The sequence below is a fragment of the Ochotona curzoniae genome, unplaced genomic scaffold (genome assembly GCF_017591425.1).
Source record: "Ochotona curzoniae isolate NIBS_2020 unplaced genomic scaffold, NIBS_Ocur_1.0 patch406, whole genome shotgun sequence".
Classification (NCBI taxonomy): Eukaryota; Metazoa; Chordata; class Mammalia; order Lagomorpha; family Ochotonidae; genus Ochotona; species Ochotona curzoniae.
The window spans coordinates 30378-41384 of NW_024466980.1; the positions used below are offsets into that span (position 1 = coordinate 30378).

At 40.2% G+C, this 11007-nt stretch overlaps 1 protein-coding gene across 1 annotated transcript; it reads right to left on the reverse strand.

Annotated features, from left to right (window-relative positions):
• Positions 1-1515: 1515 nt before the first annotated feature.
• On the reverse strand, positions 1516-10666 carry LOC121167641 (glycine N-acyltransferase-like). The gene is made up of 5 exons (XM_040997174.1): positions 10572-10666; positions 7411-7518; positions 3716-3842; positions 2330-2501; positions 1516-1918 (listed from the first exon to the last, which is right to left on the reverse strand). Exons 1-5 carry the CDS (start codon positions 10647-10649, stop codon positions 1516-1518), a joined length of 888 nt encoding a protein of 295 aa, XP_040853108.1. The 5' UTR covers positions 10650-10666.
• Positions 10667-11007: the final 341 nt, after the last annotated feature.

The following is an 11007-nucleotide window of genomic DNA, read 5'->3' on the forward strand; positions in this document are numbered from 1 at the left end:
GGCAAATATCATGTGTTCTTGACTTATGGGAAATAATATATAGAATCTAAAAATGTAAGGTGTCTGAGTGAGATTGACACTTTGAGATTGCTCATTGTTTGTAGTTCTTGATTATATTCATGAGGAGGAGTGGTTTTCCTACTTACTGCTTTTGAATTCTTTTTTCAGCGGAGGATGAAGCTGTGCTTACGCTTAAATGAAAATAATGTCACTAAAAAATTCAATGTAAAATATGAAAGAAAACTAGAAGGAGGGTGAGAAGCAAGGAAGGGGGGAGGAAGGTGGGAAACAACATTATGTTCTTAAAACTGTAAATAGAAACAAAATGTATTGCCTATATATAATTAACTAATCAGAGTCATGCTGGTCATACTCTACATGTTTGATGGTGGTGATAGTGGTAATGTTTTGGGTGGCATGGTTCATCTCCAGTTCATCTCAGGTGGGCCAGAAGAGAACAAACAGATCCCTAATTCAAGTGATCATTTCCATTAAAAGTTCTCTTTGTAGATAAGAGTGCTTCAAATGCTAACTTCAGGTGAATACACTGCACTTCAGTCCTGGCTAACCTGTCTCAGTCTGGAACATTGCCTATTCCTCAGGTCCTGCCAACAACTCCTCTCCTATAAGCAAATTGTCAACACACCATAGAATTGAGTATCTTAAAATAATGTGTTCAAGGTCAAGTGTAGCTGTAGGTATCCTCGGTGTATCCTCCTCCTCTTCAAACACTCCCTCATCTCAGGTGAACGCACACCTGCCTCTCTGAGCTTGAGTGATCCCATTTACCCTTCTATGCACATTCACCCCATGTTCTTCCCATCACAAATCACTTAGCTGAAATCTGTGCAAGTAGAAAATTTATTATTTGGTAGTGGCAGCAGCTCCAGGAATCTCAGGGTTTGAAGACAACATTTGATCATTTTCTTTAGAATGAGAGGTGAGAGAGGATAGGCTAATACAAGGTTTTCTTTTTGATAATTTTCTTTGTTATATCACATACTTTGTGTTTGATCTAATCTTGCTTGTGTGCTATGCATAACTTATTGAGTGTCTCTATCACACCATAATTAGAGGAGATTCTAAAGATCTAACAATAGTACTGATGTGCTGATCAGTAAAGGATCAGTCGCAGAGAGAGGAGTAAGTGATAATGCCCAGAAAGTAGCACCTCCCGTTACTCATCATGGGTGGCAAAGAGTCTCCCAAACCATGCATTCAGCACTCCTGGAGAAGCACGTTGGAGCAATATGCAGCTGAGTAGGAAGTGATGCAAAAATTCTGAAAATGTGAGAAGCTAAAACATGTGGAACCATGTACCAGGACCTTGGCCTGCGTTGTGTCAAGGGAGCTAGGAAGTCCATCGCAGTTTTCTTGACCAACCATACATATTCATGGTAGTCCAATGAGCTCGCACCATTTCAGCTTACAATGATTTATTCATTCATTCCTCTGTTTATCCACTACTGTAGATGGATCCCTATTTATTCTCAGCTCATGAGTCCAGGCCTGGCTTCACACAGGCATGCAGATCCACTGGTTCCAGTCACAGGGCATGAGGATGTGGTGCAGAGTGTCATTCATTCTTTGTATAGCTATGTTGTCCTTGTCTGTGTGAGAATAGACAGGAAAGCCAAGTTTTTCCATGGCAACAACCTGGGCATGGACAGTGTGGGAGACAAGGCCCAGACCCCGGTACTCAGGTAGGGTGCCTGCTATTCGTGTTTCTCCAGTCTGGTCCATCAGGTCCCAGGACACAAGGGTGCCATCTGGCCCCAGCAGACCACTGGTTGGGAAGGTCCGGATGCAGCGTTCAATGAATCTCTGGCTCCTCTCATTCCCACCGTAATACCAGAATTTATTCACCAAGGAAGCATGGGCAACATCCAGAGATGTGAGCTTGAACTTCTCATGGTTGCTATGGAAAGCCCAGAAAGAAAGTCCATGAGGATGAGGATGTAATATTCGTTCTGACTTCTTTTATCTTGTGAGACAGAGTACAAAGTCAGGAAATAGCAAATGCAAAGAGCTCCTAGATGGATAGGCCTGTGATGACAGAGCAAAGAAAGAAGACCAATATCATGCAAGCATTGTTGGAGAGAAGAAACAGGAAGGTTACACAGGTGGAAGTGGTAGACAGGTTCTAAATATTCCAGATGAAATGGAAAACAATAGAATTTTTTAAGCAGAGAGGAGCACAGTTGGTGTTGGAGTTTTTCAAGGATGATCCTGAGTGTTGGGAGAGCATTGATGTGGGAAGTCAGAAAGAAAGCAGGGGAGAAATTGGGAAGCTACTTCAGAAACAGGAGATGTGCTTTAACCAACTCACATGGCCTTGGGCTTGCCACCAGTGGGTGGTAAATTCTTGACATCCAGCAGGGAAGGGATGAGTTTCTCAGCAGTCTTAGGTGACATATACAGAAAGCCTTCTGAGTGTTTGATTTTGAAAGATTTAATGGCTGAGAAGTTTTGTATCACGTCGTTCAGATGGTTCTGTGAGCCTAGAGCAATAAAAGGAGATAAGTAATGATGAAAACACATGATAGGAAGTTCTGCAGAGGAGTAGGAGTTGCTGGGAAATGGAATGACAATGAGGAAGCCAGGATGGGGCTTTTAAATATTCTTCTTATTATCACATTTTATTTATTTATTTTGTTTGTTTGCAGAGGGGAATTCAGACAGAGCCATGTTGTTGGCAGTAATTCTGTAATGAGAATTCTCTGGGTTACATAACCACGTTGCTTTAACAATCAAAGGAGATGAGTCTATTTAACAGTTAGCTAACTTTTTCTGAACCCTGTGCCCTGTTGCAGCAATGATCCACCATAATCCCATGTCTCCTTCAATTGCATTTTTTCCAATTGTGCTTTGTGTTCCCGTGGCTAAATCATTTTATTTCCCTCATGAAACTTGCAAATTTAGCATAGAGAAAATCTTTGGAAAAACGCTTTGCTCCTGGTGGCCTTGACAATGGCCATTGAAATGTTTCTAGGCTAGCCGGGTGGAGACACGTGTACTGTTATGGTGTCATCACAGCCCCATATTGGATTGATCTCCACAGTCATTCCATTCATAGCCAATCCATTAACAAATTTCACCAGCTAATAAATCCATGTAAGACCAGAAGAAGAACCATCTTGCAAAACCCAACTAAAATCATTTAGTCATAGAGTCATGAGGTTTGTCATGAAGAAAAAGTTAAGTGACACCTCCAGCTATTATTCTAGTTTCTTCTTCTTATTCCACATTTTTAAATAGTCTTTTCAGTGTCTTGTCTTCTAGAACGTTCTCAGGGTAATTTGGTTGGTTAAAGTCACAAAGCAACTGACAGTTGGCTATTATTCTTAGGACTCTGATTTCAGAGTTTGCACTCATAACCAAGACAGTTGTCTTAAGTGACCTGAGAAGTGCTCTATGGCACAATGAATTCCTCTTCATGAGCCTGCCCTAACATCCCATCATCTTAAGGGTCCTGGATACATCTGAAAAATGTGCTTAAGTCCTCAGTAGTAAGAATTACAATGTAGTTCTCTATATGAAGTCCATTCTCCCTAGGCCTTGATATGCTTTCCACGTCAGTGGATACAGGAATAATGGAGTTAGAAAGCAACAAGCTAAGGGGTCTGGTGCTTGGAGGAAGGCGATCTGAGTCATATATGTAGACTTGACTGAGAAACAGAAAGGAGACCTCACGCATCCCATTTCTCTGGCTTACTTTGAATCTGCAAGTGCTGTTTCCAGTTGATGACTCCTGGAGAATCAAGGAATGCTTGACAGGTGTTTGGGTCCCGGGAATAGATGTGGTAAGTATTGGTGTAGTGATCGAGGTCGTCTGTCATATTCTGTCATCAGAAAACAACAATGAGCCTTCTTCAGGTTCATCACACAGTGCTCTTTTCCTTTTATATTATCATTCTACTGTATTGCTTGAAGCAATAAATGGGATTGGCGTTTTAATTTGTCTGTTATAATTGTTTCTGAGTCAAGGAAATCAAGAACAAAGATTAAAGCACTTATAAAATTTCAGAGCAATACTGTTCTCTACCTCTGTGTCACATTAAAATTTCAAAAAAAAAACACAACCACTTCAAGATAGTTCCTTGATTTCTCACACATCCTTAGGGGAAGACGAAAGGCAATTGAAAAAGGAAATGTTCTGTTACAGAAAAGCTACATTGCAGCGAAAATATTTGCAGAACATGCCAACGATGAACATGACTGTATTAAAGTGGCTCAGGGATGGCTTTGATTACCGGGGCTAATACTCTTGGGAACACCTGCATCCTGTATCAGGGTGCTTGAGGCCCTGGATGGCACTGAGGATGTCTCACGTACCCTGATTTCTGCCATTGGTGTAGGGACTAGGATTCAGTTTCTGGCTCCAACTTCTGCTTGGCACAGCCCCTGTCCATGTGGCTTTTTAGACAGTGAATGGCAGATGGGAGATTTCTGTCTCATTTCTCCTTTTTCTCTCTATTCCCCTCTCAAATTTCTCTCTCTCTCTGTCTCTCTTTCTCTATTTCTTTCTCTTCTTCTTCTCTGCCTCTCAGGTAAATGAATTAAAAATATTTAACAGCCAGGTATTGTGACATCAAGACTTATGCTGTTGCCTGATACACTGGTATGCCATGTGTACAACACCATGCTATCTCGAAGTATGAAGATATTTCAAAACGTTAGATCCAGCTCCCTGTTAGTAGACTGGAAAAAACAAAGGATGGACCAAGTGCTCAAGACCAAGCTCCCGACTCCTGACTTCAGCCTGGCTCAGTCCTGGCAACTGGGGTATGAACCAGCAAATGGGATATCTATCTATCTATCTATCTATCTTATCTATCTATGTATCTACCTATCTATCTTGCTTGCTTTTTTGCTTCCTTCCTTCTTCCTTCCTTCCTTCCTATCATTCTTTTCTTCCTTGCTTCCTTCCTTCCTTCCTTTCTTCCGTCCTTCATTCCTCTCACACGCTATACAACTTCCACTCAAATGAATATGCAAATCTTCAAAAGCAAATGACATTGGTGCCTTAAAAGCCCAGAGAACTATATACATATAATAAACAGCCTCAAATCACAGATTCTAATTGCCCCAATGCTGGCTCTCTACTATGAAATTCATACACACTTACTGGCCTTGATCCTACAGTGTTAACACCCAGTCTACCCATCAATGTTAGAGAGAATGGTGTGCCCACTGAACAAAGTTAGCTCATGAATCCTGTGGCTGGCCCTGTGTGACAGCCCACACAGGCGCTGACGAATCCACCTGCAAACTTGGATTTAAGCCATTGAATTCGCTCCCTTTAATCCCCTAAACAGGCAGGAAATTGACCATAACTTTCTGACTCCAGGCAATGCATTACAAGAAAATTGCTACTGTCTTCCATAAAAATAATCATATGAAACTCTTAATGGATTTCACCAATTTTTACATCAATCATCTTTTAATTCCCTTTCCTTATAATATCTTTGTATTTGTACATTGTGGAATGACTAAATCTAACTCATACATATTTATTTCAGACAAGATGTTTTTGTGGTAAGAACATTTTGTATAGATACTCATAGCATTTTTTTTCAAGAAGATTATGTGTTATTCTGAATCAGAATAACTGTGTAATAAAATAAATCTCTTGAATTTATGTCTCTGAAATTTTGTGTCTTCATCCAACATCTCCACAAATGCTCAAAACTTTTTTTCCATAGTGCTGTTGCCTTGGCTGTGTCTTTATGGGAAAATGTTTATTTAGGTAGTTTGCCATTTCAGTGTCAGGTGATGGTTGTTTTCATATCATTGAGATGAGTTCCTCATATATTCTTGGCATTAATGCGTTATCAGATGTGTACTTGAAATGCTTTCCTTCAATATGTGAGTTACTGTGCTACAAGTAGAGACTATGACCTTGTGATCACAAAATTTTTTTTTTGCCTGTCATCTTGCTCCAGCCTTCTACCCTACTTCATTTTATTTATTTATTTTATTTATTTATTTATTTATTTATTTATTTATTTATTTTGTGTTTTCCAACTAACTCATCTTTGAATTGTATTAACTATTTAGTGTGGGTGAGCCCAGTGCCTGGATGGGTCTTGGCCTACCTGCCCTATGCAAAGGGCCATAGGTCCAGGCTGGGGCCTTGGCCTCGGCAGATGCCCGCAGGACACCCGATCCTGGTGCATGCCTAAAGGTCCCTTGTCCACCTTTGGCCGCAGTGTTTGCCAGCAGGCCAGAACTCCTGTCTGCTTCTCTTGGGCTGTTGCCCCAGGTGCACCTTCCTCCTCAGCTTCTCTTTCCTTCTCTGTGAGAAACAGCTCCAGGATGGGGGCAGGTTACATTGTGCCCCTTGGAGAAACACATGACCTGTAAGCTGGTTGTCTGGCCTTGTGCTTGTCTTCCCCGCCCCACCCTTAACAAGCCTATGCTTGACGTCCAACAAATGGACTTGTCCATCACACTTGTCTCCAGAGATTCTCTGCAGAGTGTGCTGTCTAGTTGCCTCAGAGGGTGGTTTTTTGGCTGAGTCTCACCCCTCCTGCAATTTACTTGCACAAATTTTTAAGTCCTTCCCAAATTGTATATGAAAATTCTAACACTAGGATCTGGCACAATGGCTCAGTGGTTAAATCCAGCCTTGCAAGCACCAGGATCCCATATGGGTGTCAGTTCATGTCCTGACTGCTGCACGTCCCATCAAGTTCCCTGCTTGTGGCCTGGGAGAGCAGTTAAGCAGTTGAGGATGGCCCAAAGCCTTGGAACCCTGTACCACATGGCAGACCCAGAAGAAGCTCTGGGATCCTGGTCCAGCTCTGCTTCAGCTCCAGCTGTTGCAGCCCACTTACTGAGTCAACCAGCAGATGGAAGATCTTTCTCTCTGTCTCTCTCCTTTTCTCTGTACATTTGTCTTTCCAATAAAAATAAAGAAATCCTTAAAATATATGTTGATATTATAACAATATGCTTTCTGTCTTTATAGTCATCATGGCTCATTGTCAGGTTGCCTGCCTTCATATGTTTGCTCTTCTGTTTATTCCACTTATAATGTCCATTTTTCCTTATCAGCCTGGCAAATACATATCTTAACTGCAAAATCTAGTTTGGATGAAAATTCTACAGGGCAGCGTCTCTAACTTTCTCTTGTAACTCCATCTCTAATCTGCATAGATTAACCATTTATCTCTTACTTGGATTGGTTCTTAACTTCACATACATGCCTTTGCACACTGTTGTGTCCTAGCAGTAACTGATCTTTTTGTTTATGTTTACCTTGAGTCTGTGAGTTCTTGAAGACCAAGACTCAATCATCATCTCTGATTCATTTCTGCATCCATAGGAGTCACACTGCTTGGGGCATGGCAGGCACACAGCAGGTATGAGCACAGAACTCATCTGTATGGGCAGCTCACTACGTACCTGCTCCTGGGGGCGGACAACCACAGTGTTGAAATCAGGCCACTTATCCACCAGGACCTTTAAGTTGAACGGGTTTCCGTGATTGATGTGGAAGACAGTCCCAAAAACCTGCAAACTCCAAGAAAGTAGAGAGATCAGCTTATTGGAAAAAGATAGTGCAGTGTCTTATCGAACGAGACAAATATTTTTTGTATAAAATATGACAAGATTTTAAAACATATTGTTGCAGATTCTTCTATAGCCATCCATATACACAAATAATATACTCAGCTTTCCTCAAGTTATAATCATTGTCATGAATCATTCATTTGTCATATTAAAATTTCCCAGTTGTTTTAAACAATAGTTTATATGTGAATAGATAGGATATGCATATAAAGGAAAGTGGCAAAACATTAAAAATGTTATCTTAAAGTTAAAAATCTAAATTTAATAAACTGTTATGAAAAACAGAAAAAATACAAATAATGTTTGATTATTTGATATATTATGAATATGTGTCTATACTGATAAACCTAAAGACTAATTTTCAACTTTTTAAAAATTTTATTTTATTTGGGATTCCCACCCCGAACTCCCACCCCTCAGATTTTCCACACGTTGCTACAATACTATAGTCCTCCATTAGGAGTCATAATTACACCAGTCTCTTCTCTAAGTGTGTCCCGACATTACTGATACAGACACTGTCAGACAGTCCGGCATCCCATTGTCTACACACTTCCAACAGTTTCACTGGTCAATTATTTTTTAATGGCTAAATAGGAAGTCAATATCTAAATTGACCTAACTGGTCGACATCATTTTGATTGAAATACGTCAGACCAAGAAAGACAAAGACCACGTGTTCTCCCTTATATGCAGGAGCTAGCATTTAAGAATAGAAAGTTAGGCCCAGCGCAATAGCATAGTGGCTAAAGTCCTTGCCTTGCACGCCAAGAATCCCATATGGGCTCTGGTTCTAATTCCAGGCAGCCCCACTTCCATTCCAGCTCCCTTCGGGTGGCCTGGGAAACAGTCCAGGATGGCCCAAAAGCTTTGGGACCCTGTGTGGGAGACCCAGATGAGGCTCCAGGCTCCTGGCTTTGGATTGGCTCAGCTCCAGCCATTGCAGCCGCTTGGGAAGTGACTCATCAAACTGAAGATCTTCCTCTCTGCCTCTCCTCCTCTCTATATATCTGACTTTCCAATAAAAATTTTAAAAAACTTAAAATAAGGAAGAAAGATCTGTGTATGGCAGTACTTCAGCAAATATAGTGTGCCAAATCTTGTTTTATCTGGTCAATGCACTGTCTCAAATGACTGATCTATTTATGTAGTTTTGGTTTGCTTTGTTGCCTGTGTTGGTGGATCTTTTCAAAGAAGATTCTCTATGCCAATGTTCCTGAGTGTTTTCCTTACATTTTCTTCCAATGACTTCATAGACTCAGGTCTTAAATTTAGGGTCTTGGTACTCAACTCTGTCACTTTCCTTTTATTAACTGTGTGAAAAGTAGAGGAATTCATTCCTCCCCCTTCACACTTTCCCACTCAATTTCTCCCTCTTGCCAACTTTTTCCTATATTAGTATAGTTCCTTAGTCCAAGCTAAATGATACAATACTTAAGTGTATCATGACATAATAAGTACAGGAAATGAGAAAATAGTATAATGTAGAGATATATTTGTAAGTTTCATTGGAAATTTTCTTGTATTTAAAGTAGAGAAACATACTGCATACTATCACTGCTTTGAAGTATATTAGTCTTCCCTGTAATAATCATGATTATGAATATGTAAGTGTGTGTATGTACATATATACATATATTTACATATATATATATATTAGTTTACCTGTATATGCATATAGACTTTGCTGGTTGGGTGATTTAAATCAGAGATAACATATGATATTTATCCCTTTCGGATTGGCTTACTTTACTAGCACCATCATTTCCATCTGGAACCATTTTGGTGCAAATGGCAAGTTTTCATTCCACTTTATGGCTGAGTAACATTCCACTGAGTAGATATACTACAATTTCTTGTCACTCCTGAGTTCATGGCCATCAGTACGGATTCCGTAACTTTGCTATTGTGAATTGTGCTGCTGTACACAGAGCTGCAGAGCTCTCTGTCTCTCTAGAATGCAGATCTCGTTTCATATATTGGTTTGATTGGGTTGTGGAATTTCTGGCTATGCCTCATCTGCTTAAGGATTTTAAACCATGAAGTGAAGCTGCATGTTGCTGAAATCTTTCTTTGCCTCTATTGAGATGATCACAGGGATTTGGTCTTTGTTTTGTTGCTGTGGTGTATCTGGTTTATTGACTTCTGTGTGTTGAAACATCCCTGGCGCAGGTGAGTGATCTGTTTCAAGTATTCTAGGATTCTGTTGACCAGCATTTCATGGAGGATTTTTGCCTCTCTGTTCATCAGGAGTATTGGTCTATAGCTCTCTTTCTCTATATGTCTCTTTCTGTTTGGGGAATTAAGGTGATTTCTGGCTCACACAACAAATTTGAGAGGATTGTCTCCGTTTCTATTGCTTTCAAGAGGGTGTGTCCCTTTGCTTCATAAATATATATACTCTTTAAAATTTCATACTGAATGAGGAAACTGAATGAGCTTAGCTGATATGATGCGTTTAATGGAAACAATGATGAAATAATATACATCTAATAAAGACTGCCACCAGAAAGAGAATCATGTTCCTTTGATTGCTAAAGAAAAATTACAAACACAGGTCAGAATCTATGCTTAAAATTCCTGCTGGCCAAGCTCTCACCTAGCAAATGTTCTTTTAGAGAAAACAACTAAATATGAATATACAGTCCTAGCCAACATGGGAGAACTCTGGGCTAATTTTAAGTGTTAATTGCTGTTCGGAAGGGAGTCAGGGAAGAATATGCTAAGTCAGTGCAGAACAAAGGACATCAGTTAGACTCAGACATGCCTATGCTCGTGCAGTACCTTTGCAACTATTCATGGGATATTGGACAATCCATTCACAGAGCCACCTGAACAATAAGGACCAATAACAAACATCATGTTTCCACTTCCAAAGGAGTGGAAACATGAATAAACTGTGACTTAAAATACACATTGCACAAACGTTCGTCTCCTTTCTATTTCCAAGCATGCTTCTCTCTCTCATCCTCCCCGGAACTTCCTGTTGTCACCTTTAAGGATTCCGGAAGGCATTTCCTCAAGGAAGTTTCCAGCATCTGTAGCATCTGTGCACCCTGCAATGTCAACATTGTGCAGGAGTCCGTGTCCTAGAGAGAGAACTGAGGAACGTGCAAAAATTAGAAGAATTGGAGAAGATTCAGAACCTGGAAGAGCAAGTTCTGCATTAATAGGCAGGACTTTCTTTAGTATCCCTTCACTGAGATCCTCACCAACTCCCAGGGAAGACAAGACTCACAGTCAACACAGGGTGGTTTTTGTTTTTCTGAGTTTTTAGGTCTCTCTCTCTCAGCTTTTAATGAATTAAGCCATTATCCTACTAAGCTTAACAAGTGCAACTAAGAATAATTGCAACATTTTAAAATTTCAGTTGTGATCAGCAATTCCCCTTACTACTCTATAGAAAAATGTGTAATCTAGGAGTTATTG